The 16,755-nt window shown below is 45.2% G+C and overlaps 4 protein-coding genes across 5 annotated transcripts; 3 read left to right on the top strand and 1 right to left on the bottom strand.

Annotated features, from left to right (window-relative positions):
* The first annotated feature begins 60 nt into the window (after positions 1–60).
* On the top strand, positions 61–1,492 carry chchd10 (coiled-coil-helix-coiled-coil-helix domain containing 10). Its single transcript, XM_029512987.1, has 4 exons — positions 61–101; positions 314–527; positions 840–981; positions 1,296–1,492. Exons 1-4 carry the CDS (start codon positions 61–63, stop codon positions 1,313–1,315), a joined length of 417 nt encoding a protein of 138 aa, XP_029368847.1. The 3' UTR covers positions 1,316–1,492.
* A 770-nt stretch (positions 1,493–2,262) lies between these two features.
* ddt (D-dopachrome tautomerase) lies at positions 2,263–4,593 on the top strand. Of its 2 annotated transcripts, none has more exons than XM_029508012.1 (3): positions 2,263–2,493; positions 2,839–3,014; positions 4,229–4,593. In XM_029508012.1, the coding sequence occupies exons 1-3, from the start codon at positions 2,329–2,331 to the stop codon at positions 4,299–4,301; spliced, it is 414 nt and encodes a 137-aa protein (XP_029363872.1). In that variant the 5' UTR covers positions 2,263–2,328; the 3' UTR covers positions 4,302–4,593. The 2 variants fall into 2 exon arrangements, with proteins under 2 accessions (XP_029363872.1, XP_029363880.1); XM_029508020.1 differs by having other exon boundaries at positions 2,263–2,436; positions 4,229–4,372.
* A 3,521-nt stretch (positions 4,594–8,114) lies between these two features.
* Positions 8,115–11,013, top strand: LOC115049101 (ladderlectin-like). Its single transcript, XM_029511076.1, has 8 exons — positions 8,115–8,163; positions 9,014–9,043; positions 9,125–9,169; positions 9,563–9,592; positions 9,721–9,812; positions 10,174–10,299; positions 10,420–10,519; positions 10,943–11,013. The coding sequence occupies exons 1-8, from the start codon at positions 8,115–8,117 to the stop codon at positions 11,011–11,013; spliced, it is 543 nt and encodes a 180-aa protein (XP_029366936.1).
* A 1,697-nt stretch (positions 11,014–12,710) lies between these two features.
* LOC115049505 (ladderlectin-like) lies at positions 12,711–13,771 on the bottom strand. Its single transcript, XM_029511767.1, has 4 exons — positions 13,596–13,771; positions 13,360–13,485; positions 13,006–13,105; positions 12,711–12,883 (listed from the first exon to the last, which is right to left on the bottom strand). The coding sequence occupies exons 1-4, from the start codon at positions 13,767–13,769 to the stop codon at positions 12,807–12,809; spliced, it is 477 nt and encodes a 158-aa protein (XP_029367627.1). The 5' UTR covers positions 13,770–13,771; the 3' UTR covers positions 12,711–12,806.
* Positions 13,772–16,755: the final 2,984 nt, after the last annotated feature.

The raw sequence follows: 16,755 nt of genomic DNA, 5'->3' as shown, positions 1-16,755 counted from the left end.
TGCGCGTGTTTCACAACGTCGTCCCCGTCCTCTGTCCCCGTCCTGACGGCGGTGTGAATCATGGTGAGAGGAAGCCGCAGCCGTCCGTCGGCTCCAGCCAGGTAAGTCTCCGTCCAGCATGTGGACTGAGCTCGTGTGACTTTTGACAGCAGTCAGTGAGGGTGACGACACGAGCCCCCCCCCCCCCCCCCCCCAGGTCCAAGAGCGCGTGTCTCGTTTGAGCCTCAGGCCTCTTCAGTCGTTGTTTTTCCTCAGTCTCACTTTTTAGAGCCAGTACTCATTAATTCTGTCTGTCTGCTCTCTCTCTCTGTAGTTCGGCTGCCTCCCATGCTCCAGCCCACCCTCCTCCATCCTCCTTGGCACCACCTCCTGCTTCATCCCAGGGGCCAGGACTCATGGCACAGATGGCCACCACAGCAGCGGGGGTGGCCGTGGGTTCAGCCGTGGGCCATGTCGTCGGCAGCGCCCTCACAGGAGCCTTTAGTGGCAGCAGCAGCAGTACAGAGCCAGCCAAGCCCGCATCCCAGGTAAGATTAGGGTCACCATAGACCTGGACTGAGCTGGCATCTAGGACAGACAGACAGACAGACAGACAGACAGACTGTCTGCTGTTACCAAAGTAATAATAACATTTCAACATGGTGAAAGTGAAACTATGTGTACACTAGTTCACTGACCTGTTGCCGTTGTTGTCAGCGTATGTGTGATGATTATTATCATTTTTATTGCAAAGGAGGAGATTCAGATCCAAAGTGAACTTTCACTTTCCTTATCTGTAATATAAAAATGTTTGTTTGACACGTTTCCTTTCACATGTCTAATGTGTGCTGTGTCTCCAGGAACCCCCCCGCCCGGCTCCAGCCCAGGTGGGTCCCTGTCACTTGGAGGTCAAACGGTTCCTGGACTGTGCCACCAACCAAAATGACCTGAGTCTGTGTGAAGGCTTCAATGAGGCACTCAAACAATGCAAGTACTCGCACGGTGAGTCTGCAGGGTGGCCAGTGTCACACCTCCCACTAACTGCTCTGACCATGTTACTGCTCTCCAGTCAGGCTTCAGCAGACACAGCAGATCCTCCATGCGACCACCCATTAATAACATCACTCCTGTTGAAGGAACAACAACTGAGATAAATGAAAATACTCCCCTGTAAAATTTTTATTAATCATATATATATATATATATATATATATATATATATATATACATATAGACGGAGACAAGCTGCAAAAGAACAAACAAAATAACGGTTTAATTTCAGTGATTCTCACATCGGCTTCTTTGTTTTCTTCTAGGGGTGACGTCCCTGGTGTGAAGGACACCACTCAGCCATCATGGCTGAGAGATGCTGGCCACAAGGCAGACTGTAGATATGTTGTAGACATAAAGTTGACCTGTACCTCAGAGAACATGTTGGTCCAGAATGACTGACAGCTGCTGGCAGAGGATTTGGATTACAGACATTATCATCTAATAAATCTTTTTGTCAGCATGTTGTTGTTGTTATTGTTGTTTTATCCACAGAATGTTGGTATTTTATTTGAATCAGTGGTGTGAAGGAGGGGACATTTACACACACTTACCTTGGACTGTTTCACTACTCTGCCACCAGCCAGGTGTGAAGATGGCGGATGGATGTATTGGGACATGTCTCAGGGTGCGGACTTATCAGTCATCAAGTTCTAAACAGAAAATTGAAACCAATAGCCTCTTATTATTTTATTTTATTTTATGTTATTATTTTTTTAATTATTAGTATTGTTATTCCAGCTTTGAAAAAGGTGGATTTCAGAATATACGGTCAGTCTGGTGTGCGTGATGGACTCAGGGGCCTCACTGCTCTCACGTGACTGTTCAGCTACGTCAAGGTCACGCGACTACATCCGGTGTGCTGTACTTTCAGAATGAAACCGTCAAGTGTTAGAGGCTGCTGCACAAATTCATAAAAGGGAGCCGACACACACATAATCAATAAATGAACTTAAACATAGACAACAACAACACCCAAATGCTTTTTTCCAGTGAACCGTCATCTCAGAGTCAGTTTCTTCTTCATGATCCTCAGGGTTTTTAAATAAATCAGACTGCTGGTCTATAAGGAACTATCTTTTCTTTCACACACTTAAGATGTTTGTTTAACGCAGATCAGTTTATTCAGCTTTAAAATTATATATTTTGTTTGAGATTTGATTTGAAACGGAAAAACGTACTATCAGCAGCCACTCGGTAGCACCATTATTTTGAAGGCGCAGACCGGAAAAGAAGAAGGTCGTCTGCTGGCTGCGGTGTCTCGTCCGGTTCCGATCAGTCAGCACATCCCGCCCTGAGATGCCGTTCGTGTCGTTGCAGACCAACCTGCCGGCCGACTCCCTCCCGGAGGACCTGGTCCGGCGGCTGAGCAGCAGTGCCGCGGCCGCTTTGGGCAAACCGGAAGCAGTGAGTTTCGTTCCCACTGTGACCGGAAGGTCAAGATCCGGTCAGGATCCGGTCAGGGTGGGTCCAGTACGGGGGGACTACGTCCAGGGGATCCTGCGGCCCTCTGTTAGGGCGTTGTGGGGCAGATGGGCATGGCTTGAGTTGCTGCTTTGCCAAGTTGGATTGGCATCAAACATGGCGGCAGGTCCTGATGGTGCTCCCTGTCAAGGGCTAGTTGTTTGTATTTACAGGCTGTTGACCTGATGACAGGAAGGACTCTTCCTCCATTGAGCTGTCGCAGCATCCTGTTTCAGACTTCCTTGTGGTCTCGGTTCAGGTCCAGGTCCAGGTTCAGGTCCGGGTCTGACACCCTGTTGTCCTGGGAACAGCCTCCCTAAAGTTTTCATGGTGCTTGTCTTCCAGAGGATGAACGTGGTGGTGATGCCGGGCCTTCCCATGTTGATAGCCGGCTCCTGCTCTCCATGTGCGATGCTGTCAGTGTCAGCCATCGGTGTGACCGACACCGCAGAGAAGAACAAGGCCCACAGCGCCAAGATGTTTGAGTTTCTGACCAAAGAACTGGGTCTGACTGAAGACAGGTGGGCTTAGCTTCTGACACTGCAGCCATGTCTGAGCGGTCACTCACCAGATAACCTCAGGGCAGATGTGGCTGCCACTGCAGGTAGAGAGAGATGGGGGTCACACTCCCGAACTCAGTATTATAGAAAAGTGTGTATACATTTGCACAAACAACCCAATAGGTCTATGCTGTGTAATTCATAAACATAAACTACACATTTAAATAGAACGAGCATCAGAGAATCTCTTTGTATTTCATTCAAAGTAATGACTCATCTGCTCTGCAGGAAACAGCTGCAGAGTTGACAGGTGTACATGACGCACGTGTACTGACCTGAGTGGCTGTAAACAGACACACTAACTAGGCTGCATGGCTGGGTGGAGCAAGCCTTTTAGAGTTTTACACTAGCTGTTTTTGTTACCGAAGCACACAAAAGAGTCTATCTGGCCTTCACTGTGTGATACCAACTGTTATGACAGCATGTTGGCAGATAACTGTAGGTAAGGTCAGATAAGGAGGAAGAGGATCATAATGGGTTGGGCCAGTGTAGCATTTGTGCATCAAAACAAGGAAGGACATAATAAATAATAAACTGAATAAACTGAAAGTGCAATATATGGCTTAGAATAGTTTTGGGGGTTCATCTCTGTGAACTGGTTGAAGATTAATTAAACATACAAAACAGAATTATAGTCAATTTTTAGCTCACCAGGTCCATGAATGAACACGAGAGGGTCCTTTTCACTGGGTCGGGTGCAGTTTCTGGTTCCAGAGTCTTTGATTCAGTTATTTTGCAGTAATGTTCCCACATTGGGAATCCTTTTGTTCCTCATTGGCTGCAAGTAAGTGAAAACAGAAGCTCTGGGACAGAAACAAACTACACCAGAGTGATCAGTGTTGTATTGGTCACACCAGACTGCTGTGGATCAGGTCTCAATCCAGCCAGTGGCCCGTTGCTGCCCCTCTCCGCAACTGCAACTTTAATAAAAACAGCGAAGATGGCACAATATAGCTTTAAAAAAGTATTTTTCTGTCTATCATAATTCAATCATATCACATTTTTTGTCATTTGATACCTAGATCTGGGCCTATTGTCAGGTAATTCTTTGGATGGGGCAAACTCCTGACAACATGATTTAGTGTCAGAAGCCCCTACACTTAGTGTGCAGGAAGTTCTGGTGGCATTTGGCAAGTGATGAATGTTCACTGGTGTTCTGTTCGTGTAATTGACAGGATTGTGATTCAGTTCCATGAGCTGCAGCCGCACCAGGTTGGAAAGAAGGGGACAGTGATGAGCTTCCTGTGAAGGACAGAGTCTCCAGTGCAGCTCTCAGTCCCAGAGGGCCTTTCCAAGTAGACTGCCACCTGCTCCCACAAGACCAGTGTGACTCTGTTGTGGAATATTCAGAGACTCCTTCTGTTTTCATTCCTGAAATTAGCTGTATCATAGACTGTTGAAGACCCCACAAAAAGCCACAGGAAATAAAACATCTGATGTATTTTCAATAAAAAGTTTCTTCTTTTTTATTTCTTCTTTTTGCTCCTCACATTATCAAGGTCAAGATGTCCTGTGACACAATAAAAACTATATAAATATATATAGTGGTTGTGTTTTCATAAATGTACATACATTCATCATTGGCATGTATGTTATTAATTTGGGACATTTAATGATTTATTTGATTTTTTTTTTTTTTTTTTTTTTTTTTCAAGGGTGGAATGACTAAACAACATACATCTTCAGTGATTTTTTTAATCATTGAAGATGCCCCACACCTGTCACTGTCATGGTTTCTCCTTCAGGGGGCATGGTGTCACTGCCCATAACTCATGATGCCCATGATTCACTTGTCATCGAATAAAAAGAAAATCCCACCGCCCCCCACTTCCTGCTCTATAATTTAAACAGGCAATAAGGAAAATGTCAAGACAGCAAATTGAGTAATGTAGGGCAAGAAGGCTAAAGTCAGGTTATTCAATAAACAATAAAATTGATTGTCATTGGCCTTTTCTGAACCATGGCCACACCTGAGAACCACCTTAATATCTGTCCTCTGAAATGAAACCATTGTAAAACCATCAAAACTATTTCCTGGAGATTGTGTGTCTGGAATGGCTCACCTGTTCATGTGGTGAAGTATCTGGGGACCAACTTAACAAATGATTAAATATGTGATGCTACTGTGTTTATTATCGGACAACTTGTGAAATTTAACAATGTAGCACATGCTGCTGATTTATTTTCTTGCTCTGTCTCAATCTTTGATTCAGTTCTGTCACATTTCCCTCCTGAAAACACTGGATTCGGTGATGAGGCCTATTAGCTTTTGGCTTTTTCTGATATCGAGATGGGGCCCAAAGCTGTTTTGAAAACCTCTTCCACAGGAGAGACATAATTGCCCATATTCCCCTGAGGGACACCCACATCCTCATAAGCTCATTAGGTTCAGAGCTCCTGTTACTACGCCACCACACAAGTGCAGAAGTTAAGCATGAGACTGGAGTCTGAACTGGGTCCTGGTCCCAGTCCACCCAAGCCTCGTCCTGTTGTAACTCCAGAGCAGGTGAATCTCTCTGCAGGACTGACCCAGTTTGACTGCTCTGTGAAACTGTGTGTCTTTTACAGGCAAGCCCACAAATACCAAGACCAGATCCAGGCCTGGTTGGGCACTATGGCCCTCTGGTCCCAGGTCCCCTCAGGGCTCTTCACTCAGAGGAGCAGAGCTGATTGGTTCACACAGAGTTCACACAGAACACTCTGTTCTGCGCGTCTCTGTTCCTAGAGGTGGTCCGCTGAGGACATGGTGATCTGTTTCCTGGACATTGGGAAGTTTATGATCGGGGCTGTGGTATGCTGGGAAGAGCAGGCAGCAGCTGAGCAAAGATTGTGTTTATTGTCAGGTTGTAATTGAAGAAGTGTGATGACAGTGACTCATGAAAGACTCGTTACTGGCATATAGATGAAACTTGGCCAGTAAATAATGTTGATAGCACTATAATAGCAAAATAATGATTGATAGCATGCATTTTCTTGACAGGCAATTAATCAGCTAAAAGTCAATAAAATGAATTCCTAGGGTAGAGTCCAAAAATGATAAACGTGACAGAAGAAGCAAAAGAGGTAAATGTGTGACCCTCGTCATGAAATCACGTCTACTTTATACTATATATACTAATCTATTTTATAATTCCATTTTCATAAAATAATAAAATAAAATAAAATAAGGCATTTAGTTTAAGCTAACTGACTTATGCCAATGATGGCTTCCTGGTGAAAACTTTCTGTGTGTGTCTGTCTTTCAAACGTGGGTGGGATTTGTCCCCCTTTGTATACTGATAGCTCAAGCCATGCCCAGTGAAAAACTGATCCAGATATGAGTCTTTACTGCTGGTCACTTCAGGTATTTGACAGGTATAAGGACTACAGTATATCAGGACCTTGACCTTGACCAGAATTGAGACTGATTTGGTTTCACAGAAGATCAGACTGGAAACGACGTAGGAGGAGTGACAGAGCAGCACTTTGATGAGTAATTAATGAGTGACTGGCTCAGTAAAAACCTGACAATAAACACTACTTTTGCTCAGCCGCTGCCTGCTCTTCCCAGCATTGTACACCCCCGACCATGAACCTTCCATAGTCCAGGAAACAGCATCACGCCACCATGTCCTCAGCGGACCAACACCAGGAACAGAGCTGCGCCCTGTGGGACCCCCTGTGGGAACCAATTAGCTCCTTCGGCAGGAGGGAGGACGTTCCCAGCGGGGACGCCTCAGACAGACGGGCACTAGAGTAAGGACAGGAAGCAGACATGCAGGAACCCAGCTGTCCACCAGCAAAGAGACAGGAAGTGGAAACTTTGTCATAGGAGGACAGACGCTGTCATTTGTCTCAAGGTGTCTAAGATTTGCCCCACAGTGAGAGTCACCTGACTCCTTAGGAAGCGACAACTGACCCTGCAGAAAGACACAACTGACCCTGCAGAAAGACACAACTGACCCTGTAGGAAGACACAACTGACCCTGCAGAAAGACACAACTGGCCCTGTAGGAAGACACAACTGACCCTGCAGAAAGACACAATTGACCCTGCAGAAAGACACAACTGGCCCTGCAGAAAGACACAACTGGCCCTGCAGGAAGACACAACTGACCCTGCAGAAAGACACAACTGACCCCTCAGGAAGACACAACTGACCCTGCAGAAAGACACAACTGACCCTGCAGAAAGACACAACTGACCCTGTAGGAAGACACAACTGACCCTGCAGAAAGACACAACTGACCCTGTAGGAAGACACAACTGACCCTGCAGAAAGACACAACTGACCCTGCAGAAAGACACAATTGACCCTGTAGGAAGACACAACTGACCTGCAGAAAGACACAACTGACCCTGCAGAAAGACACAACTGACCCTGCAGAAAGACACAACTGGCCCTGCAGGAAGACACAACTGACCCTGCAGAAAGACACAACTGACCCTGCAGAAAGACACAACTGACCCCTCAGGAAGACACAACTGACCCTGCAGAAAGACACAACTGACCCTGCAGAAAGACACAACTGGCCCTGCAGAAAGACACAACTGACCCTGCAGAAAGACACAACTGACCCTGCAGAAAGAGACAACTGACCCCTGAGCAAGAGAGAACTGACCCTGACAACTGAGGCTTGCGGAGACCTGGGACCAGAGGGATCAGAAGACCTCATTGCCCAACAAGGCCTGGATCAGGTCCTGGTACTTGTTTTGACCTGTAAAATGTCACAACTGACACACATCCTGTCACTGCAGGACCAATCCAGGTTGACTGGTCTGTGGACTAGGACCCAGTTCAGAGTCCAGCCACAGATGTTTATGGTCTCACTTTTATTAGCTTCCAGGAAAAACAGCCAAGTCGTGAACAGAAGTAACCCCTCCACAGGGTTTCACTCGCCAAGCTTGGGTATATAAGGGCAGAGCCACATCCTTCCATCAGTACACCTTCAGCTACCCTGAAGCTAACCTGAAGCTAACCTGAAAATCAGCTCCTCACGACATCTACCTGACAGGTTCTTGGGTTCTGTCTCTTCATTCACTTCACTCTTATATTCTCCACAGGACAACCTGATCCTCAACATGAAGACGGTCCTGCTCCTCTCTGTACTGCTCTTTGCAGCATCTGCAGGTCAGCCAGCATGCACACACACACACACACACACACACACACACACACACACACACAAGCACACATACACACAGACATAATTTGTCATTCACTGACTGTGCTGTTATTTTGCTCTGCAGCTCCGGCTGAAGAAAAACCGAAGGCTGCTGGTCAGTATTGAAAGATCAGCTGGATCCTCACACACGCAGATCATCAGAGCTGATTATTTCTAAAACCAACATTCATGTTATTCATCCTCAGATGCAGTAGTCCAGGCGCCAGAGGAAAAGATGGCTGCTCCTCCTGGTCAGTATCCTCTTTATATCTATATGCTGCCTGTTTTTGTGTCATTCTCTGTTTTATTTCCTCACAGCCCCAAAATCACTTGAACCAATCACCCTAATAGCTCTGTTCAGATCTTGACTGAAGATTTACAGCTCAACCCGTTACAGCCCTTATGGTTCCTAAACTGGAGCTGGACCAGCAGCAGGTCCCTGATCCTCTGCCTCTCCCAGGTCCAAGGTTCCTGGTCTATAAACTGGTGTTTACCCTGATAACCAGTATTTGAAAACAAATCTTTGTGTTTCTTTATCAGTCCAGCTCTCATTTCTTCTGGACCACAATATTCCTGTTTCCTAGGCCTAATTATGGTCTATGTCCACATGCAGGCAGAGTCCAAAGAATAGCTTGGATTTATTTTGCACTCTACAGTAATGGTATAGAGTCACCTGCTTAAAATCTGCATGTTGCCATTGTGTGAAGATGTTAGCACACAGCGGCAATGTGCAGCGCACACACATACACACACACACACACACACACACATGCAGGGTTTTTCACTCACTGACTCTGTTGTTATTTTGCTCTGCAGCTCCAGTTGAAGAAAAACTGAAGGCTCCAGGTCAGTATTGAAAAATCAGCTGGATCCTCACACAGGATATATTATATTTCTAAAGCCAACATTCATGTTATTCATCCTCAGATGCAGCAGTCCAGGCGCCAGAGGAAAAGATGGCTGCTCCTCCTGGTCAGTATCTTGTTTCTGTGTGCCTTCCTTTTTAATTTCTTGACAGCTCAGGGATAATATCACCTGAACCAATGATCCAAATAGCTCAGTCTAGATCCGGATGAGGATTTACAACTAGACCAAAAAGTCACGTGTGTCTTTATCAGTTTTGTCCTAATTTCTTCTTCCAGATAAGGATTTATTTTGCTCTCTGCAGTAATGGCAGAGTGACCTGTATGCAGAGTGAGGATGTTGGCATGAAGCAGAAATATGGCATCAGAGCTCTTCTGTGGCTGTCAGCTCGTCCTTAGCTCTGAACTTGTGTTGATCTCATCACCTGGAGTTATGTTGCTGTTATTGTTATTGTTGCTGTTGTTGCCCATGTGCTGAGAATGTTTCTCTGTGTTTGTGCAGCACATGAGGATGAAGCAGCAGCACCTGAGGGTAAAGGCCACATTACTTTTTTCTTACTCTTTGTGGTCAAAATGGTAACAGATGGGGGGGGGGGGCATGTTTCAGACGTGTCCTTTAATTGAAGCCAACTTCACTCCATCTGCTCTGTCTCTCTGCAGCTCGGTTTAACTTCTGTCCAGACGACTGGTTTTCTCATGGCTCTCGCTGCTTCCTCTTTGTCAACAGCCCCAAGTCCTGGTACAGTGCCGAGGTACAGCCACTCTGACTGACATTGCCTTGACAGTGAGCTTGTGCATAGTGTCTTTTTCCTGTGACATGATGGAGCGTGGTTACTGTCGAGCTCCTGTCATGACAACAGAAATGATTGTGCGGCAGAAAACTGTGCGCATTTTCTGACATGGTAACAGACATCAACACCAGTTTGTCGATTGATTGACTGATTGATTCTGGCCCACTATGGCCATTCATCACACACCACACATCTCTGGATGGTGACGGTCTGTCACCTTCAGTCCACAAAGAGCTTCACATTCACAGCTGAAAAAAAGAGAGAGAAAACTGAAGTGACATAAGACCCACAAAGACCCCTCTGTCCCTCCTCTGTCTATCAGGAACATTGCAACAACCTGGGGAGCAACTTGGCCTCAGTGTCCAGCCCCAGAGAGTACATCTTCCTGCAGGGGCTCGCAAAGACAGCGTCTCAGACCATCGCATGGCTGGGAGGCTTCAACCTGCAGGTCTGTATCCATGAACGTCAGCCCAGATTAGCCCCAGGATCTGGTCCAAAGAGGGTCTAGAATTCCTACTGGATGAGAATAAGGGCACACTTCTTTACTGTCATGTCCTCTGTCTCTCAGGGCCGGTGGATGTGGATTGACCGTGAAGGTTTCTATTACACCAACTGGTACACCCAGGCCTCCGTCACAAGCAACCCCTGCATATACCTGCGCAGCACCAGTAAGTCCCATCCTCAGTCTCTGGATTCTTTTTGCACAAACAGCAAAGGAACAACACACTTCTCTTGACTTTGGGCTGGACAGAAACATCAGCTCCACTTTGACCTACTGTGACCTGTTTCCTCCTGTTATCCTCTCATGGAGCTAATGTGTTCCCCCTGCCAGGCTGTTGTTCTGGAGAGGGACGCTGCACTGCTCAGTCAGTGCAGCTGCAGCTAGTAACAGAGAATAGATGGTGGCGCTCTCTCCATGCCATCAGAGCATTTACAAGAGTAGGAGTAGGAGTTTGTGGTTGAGGACATGTCATACACTGATTGTCCGAGTGCTGACTGGCTCAGTGTCTTCGGTAAAATGTCAGAGTGCTGTTGTCTTGGATTCTAGGGTTTATGTTTTGTCTTTTGTCTCTTTCTTAATCCATCTTCAGCTGGTTGGAGTAACACCCAGTGCAGCTCCAGTCAACGCTTCATCTGCGCCAAAGACCCATTCAAGTGTTAACACACATGCTAATAATCTGGGGCCTGGGACGAACCAGCTGGAACTTTGTTGTGTTTCTGTTTGTTCTCAAATTCACTGTGTTTAAATGAATCAAAAAATTGGTGACTTTTGTACAAAAATGCTTCTCTTTGTGATTGTCGATGTAATATTTGTTTCCAATAAAGTGCAGAGAGAATGACGAAGCGTGTGATTTTCCTTCAGTTTGTCTCAGTCCAGCTTCAGACTGGAGATGAGAACGGTCCCTGAAGCTCTGAGTATCTGCAGACAGAAGAAAATGTCCTGTATCATCACAACTTTTCTTAACTGTGTAATCAACAACCACTAGCTGTAGATCAAAAATATGAAACAAGGATATTAAAAATTCTCAAGCTTTTCTTCCTCACTGAGGTCAATGAGATGCTGTACTTGATGCAGTAATAGAAATGATTGGCAGTGACATCATAGTTTCCACTGCTGTGTGTGTGTGTGTGAGTGTGTGTGTGTACAAAAGTAATAATAAAACTATGCAAAGTAAAAAACAATTGTATAGAAAAACCATTAAGCACAGCAATTGTCACACAACTGTTACTAACTAACCTCATCAGTTTGCTGAAATTGTTACTGCTCTGCTTAGGAAGGCCACGAGATGGAGCCAGACCGCAGTAAAGTACACATGAACCAGATCCCTTTTATTGCCCTGACAAGCGAACAATGCAGTTTCAGATGCATAGAAATAGTCTTTCCCTATTTAATAACATATATACTGTTCCAGGATTCACCTAATTGGCTGTGAGGATTGACTAGTCACTGATCAAATGTGCCCATAAACATGCTAACAAACCAATATTGCTGCCTCTACACAGCAGCTTGCCAGCCCTTTATTCGACTATTTGCACGCCGATGGGCAGACATGGAACACATGAAAATTAAAAAATATGCATCTTTGCAAACAATCAACACAAATGTTACAATATACATTATGTGGGTGAAAAATGGACGCTAACAACAGATGATGAAGGGGCACGTAGACAAGTTTCACAACTTCAGCACAACTTAACAGTGGCTCCAGAACCCACAGAAAGCAGACCGCCCTTTGAAGGGCACTGAGGCTGGAACGTACCAACTGATGGATGGAATGTACCACTCTGCAAAGGGGTGGAATAGCCCAAGAGGTTCTGGACTTTTGAAGGAGTACTGTTCACTACCTGTCCACACATTGTTACCTGGATGTTGTCAAATGGTTGTGGAGATCCAGGTAAAGATCACAGAGACAGCAGTGACATCACCAGCAGCAGCCTCGATAACGAGCGCTGCCAGAGTTGGCTTGACCACAATTTCCAGTCGGCCTCAGTGAAGAAGAGCCTGTGCAGGCGTCTGACTAAAAAGCCAACCTATCTTTAGAGCGATGTAGATGCGCTTACTGAAAACAACTCTTTGTCTCTGACTGTGAAAGTAGGATGACAGGTGGGTGAACATATGTTTAAAACAAACTGACATGCACCAAAGTGTCACGTCCCCTGTCTTTCTTCTTTGATCATTTTTTATAGGTTTATTATCGGCGTCAGACAATGCCAAAATGTTGACAGTCAGTATTGTCATCACTAAGCTGCATTCGTCTGTGTTTATAGTCTGATCTGAACAGGATCTGAGACCTTTGGTCAAAGGTTTCAAAATGGCTTTAAACTCCAGAAAGAAGAACATCACATTAATGACATGAATTAAGATTTTTATTTGGCACACAACACACACAACAGATGACACTCATTCAGTCCTCAACAAAACAACTAACAGTTTGAACAGCTACATTGTGGCAGTTAACAGTTCACCCTCTTGACCTGACACACAAATGGGAACGGCATGCCACAGTCATTGTTGGACCACCCCTTGGACTCTGCAAAAACACCAGCGACAGCATTGCATCAACACATGTACTTGCAGAAATCAGTCTGATAGTCTGTTCTCTTTGCTGAGTTGTTGTTGTTGTTTTTTTTTTTTTTTCCTTGCTGCTCTTACCTTGAGAATTGAGCTGCAGACACTGGAAGTGGTCAGTGGAGCTTATGGTTTCCCACCTGTTATAGTCAAACCGTGAACCGTCTTCCCATCTCCAGTTACCCTGCAACAGGAATTCACTGTTAATTTAGTTTACCCCATCCGTTTTCAAATTTGAGTAAGAGCACAAACACAGTCTGAACCAGTTTCATCAGGACTCATTGACTAACCCTATTTTAACCCACTGCCCCATGAATAAAATGAAAGTCTGCTCTTCTGCTTCTGCTCCTGCTGTAACCTCTGCACAAGCTATCTGCATAATTGACTCTCAATACTATACACATACTGCAATCATCATGCCAAAAAATGTGCTCCCACCTGGAAGTAGTAACCTCCAATCCAAGCAAACGGGTGGCCACCCGTCTTGACCATACGCTGGAGGAAGTTGTACCCCCAGATGTCGTGGACTGAGGCCAGACTGCCACCGTAGCTAGCACAAAAGCTCTGAAAGGCAACAGGAGAGGAGGAAGTTGTGTTTTATTTCATTACACCATAAAACCAAGGGCAAGCTTCACACATCTTCTGTTCTCCTTTGACGGCTGTGACATTGTTACCTCAGCATTTGTCCAGCTCTCAGGAAAGTTGGCTAAGAAGTAGCAGCTGCCATCAAAACTTTGCCAGCCGTCAAGGCAGAAATGGAAAAAAGCTGAAACCGATGAAGTAAATACAATAAGAATAAGTAAACTCCCAAAAGGCTTTTGTTGTGCATGCAGCATCAGAAGTCTCATGTTACTGTGACACCTGTCTGTGGTGTGATTTCCTTACCTCGAGGTGCATTTTCTGATCTTTCAGCAGCAACATCAGCCACAGCAGCCACCTCTGTGAAAGCGTCAACACAGAGTCTGTGAGCTTCTCTTACGGCCCATGTGTCATTAGACTGTCAGCAACTTAATCCTGTTTCAGTTCAACCAGCATCGACAAAACACTGACTGCGGAGTCCAGCTGTCCATATACAGTGCTGTATCTGAACTGGGACACTTCAGCATTGATTCACGCAGACAATGTGATTACGTTGCAGCAGGTTGAGGCAGAGATGTCTCGAAAAGATACCACTTACTTTGTTGAGGTGCAGCTTGTTTTTGAGGAGCTTCAGATGGAAAAGCTGAGGGAGAGACAGCAGAATGGATTCATGTCAATGACTTTCAACCATCGAGCTGAGTGTCCTCAGTCCCTCCAACCTCTCATGACCCACATTCACCTGTCTATTCAGTGTCTGGAGACCTTAGCTTTGAGACTTATTCTTAGTTAGACTTCTTACTCCCCCTGTCGTCAGCTGCTGGTCTCCAGCTGGGCTTTAGATGGAAAACCTAGTGCCTCAGTCACTGGTATGGCCAAACTATGCCTTTTCTACCTGGGGAGCCTGAGGAGGACTAAACTACTCCAGAAGCTCTTGGTGGATTTCTAGAAATGTGCTTACTCAGTGTTTCAGTGTGGTTCACCACCTGCTCCAAGGCGGACGAGCCCAGAGAGCATTAAGACCTCTGGGAAAAACATCACTACCTCTGTCAATCTCACAGCATCATCAGAGACCAGCTCGCCACCAGTTTGACCTCCAATCTGATCTGAGGCCATCTAAGGCCATCAGAATTATTTTTTTAAATCAGATCCACTCTGACCACAAAAAATCAGTTCAGTCTGGTTTTACATGTTAATGAAACGCTGAGTTGGGACTCAGACCTGTTGCAGCCCAGATGAAATCGGCACAGAGAGCAACAGAGAGAATCACAAGAGTCTTCATGATGGGAACAGCTGTCAGAGGCCACAGTTTCACAGGGTGGTGGTCTGAAATCACAAGTTTATATCAGTGTCATGGCAACACAACGGTCATCAGAATTATCACAGTATACATACCACTTCTGGTACAAATGTGACTTACAGAGAGCAGCAGTAGTGAGGTACCCGTGAGGTGTAGCTCTGGTGTCTGCAGGTGAGTGATGCTCCGAGCTTTTTATACACACAGGACCACACTGCGTCACCTGAGACAGGTAACCATTAAACTTGTGGACTTTGCCTTCTGGGTCAGCTGTGGGCTGTGTTGCAGGAAGATAGAAGTATTTGCGGTACATGCCGTTGAAGACTGACTCACAACAATAAAACGAAATGGTGGAACTTCCCAGGTGGTCCTGCTGCCTGATCTGGAGCTGGATGCCTGTAATGTGTTCACAGGGAGAGCTCCCCACAGAGGCATCAGCGCAGTACTGTTACACCTGACGCCGCATCTTATTCATCTTTTAGCCAGCTGCTGAGACCGACTCGTTCACTTGTTTATTGGAGAAGAGAGCTTCTTCTTCTTCTGTCACTTGGAGTGGTGAGATATTTATGACCCAGCAGTGTCAGCTTTCCATGGGCTGACCACGAGTGACCACCTCTCCAAGGGACACTCCTGCATACCAATGCTTGGCTTTGCTCTGTACTGCCGGCCGCCAGCTTGGCTCCGCTTGGGCAAACTTCATTTTTCAGTAATGTGAGACGTTAAAAATTATAATCAAATTAATAATGAATGTGAATTGATCAGGCTCCTTATCATTATTGTTTATTAATTGTGAATCCCAGTCGATTTTAGGGTTAGGGTTAGGGGTTAGATATGGGGTCAGATTGGGGTCAGATCTGTGACACATATGGTGGCAGGAACAGATGAAACCCTTCAGATGAAAAATAACAGAGACTTCCTTCTGGAAACTTGCATCCAGTCATTTTACTGCACCCTTTTCAGGAAGAATCAAAGAGTCACCAACCTGCTCCTTGTCCCCGAGATCCAGCAACTGTCCCATGAAAACAAACAGGAACTTCAATAATCTCTAGAACTGCCATTGGACACCTACAGAAAAGACAGAACTAGAAATGTTATCACAAACAACTTTCCCTCTTGAAAACTGAGAGAACGTATTTCTGATAGGGTTTCTTCAGGTCACAAGATCTGAACTGCTAACTGTAAGCACAGTTCAGGCAATGATAAGATAATCATCCATCTTCTATCAATCAGCATGATTATTTTATAGATTTCATACAAATAATGACGCAATAGTGTTACAAGACATGCAGAGAAAGAGAGAGGGAGGGAGTAATTGATATAAAAGACAACCAGGAAGAAAACGAGGAAACACTGAAGCCTGGAAAACAAGATTAAGACAGAGTGATAAAGAAATAAATAATAAAACACTAAAAGAGAGAAGGCAGGGAATAAACACAATGAGGTCTAAAATAAGTATCCTCAGTCAGTTGACTGAATGTCATAAAGTCAATGGAGTGAAGTCAATGACTGAGGAATGATTTCAACTTGTTTTACTGTAAAATAAATGCTCAGAGAGGAAGTCAAAGGGAAAAGAATATTATTTCAGTTAACTGTAAGGACTTTTATTAGATTAGGGCTAACTGTAAGGACTTTTATTAGATTAGGGCTAACTGTAAAGACTTTTATTAGATTAGGGCTAACAGTAGGCTAACCCTAACCCTCCCATCCGGACTACAGTCTGAAGCTGTCTACATGTGAACGCAGACTCAACATCTCTTGTAGTCATTTAAAATGAAAAGCTCTGTTGCACGTACAGAAACTTTTCACCATGTGGTCTCATTTTCTGTTGCTGGTCTTTCTGTTTACGGCTGAAGCTGCTTCTGCATCCTGAAGGATGATGACAGAACCATCATGTGGTTAACTCCTGCAACTTGATTCCAATAGTGATGTGTGCGTGTATGTTTGAAAACAACCCGCCAACT

The sequence above is a fragment of the Echeneis naucrates genome, chromosome 1 (assembly GCF_900963305.1).
Source record: "Echeneis naucrates chromosome 1, fEcheNa1.1, whole genome shotgun sequence".
NCBI lineage: Eukaryota > Metazoa > Chordata > Actinopteri > Carangiformes > Echeneidae > Echeneis > Echeneis naucrates.
This window is presented reverse-complemented; position numbering and strand designations above follow the sequence as displayed.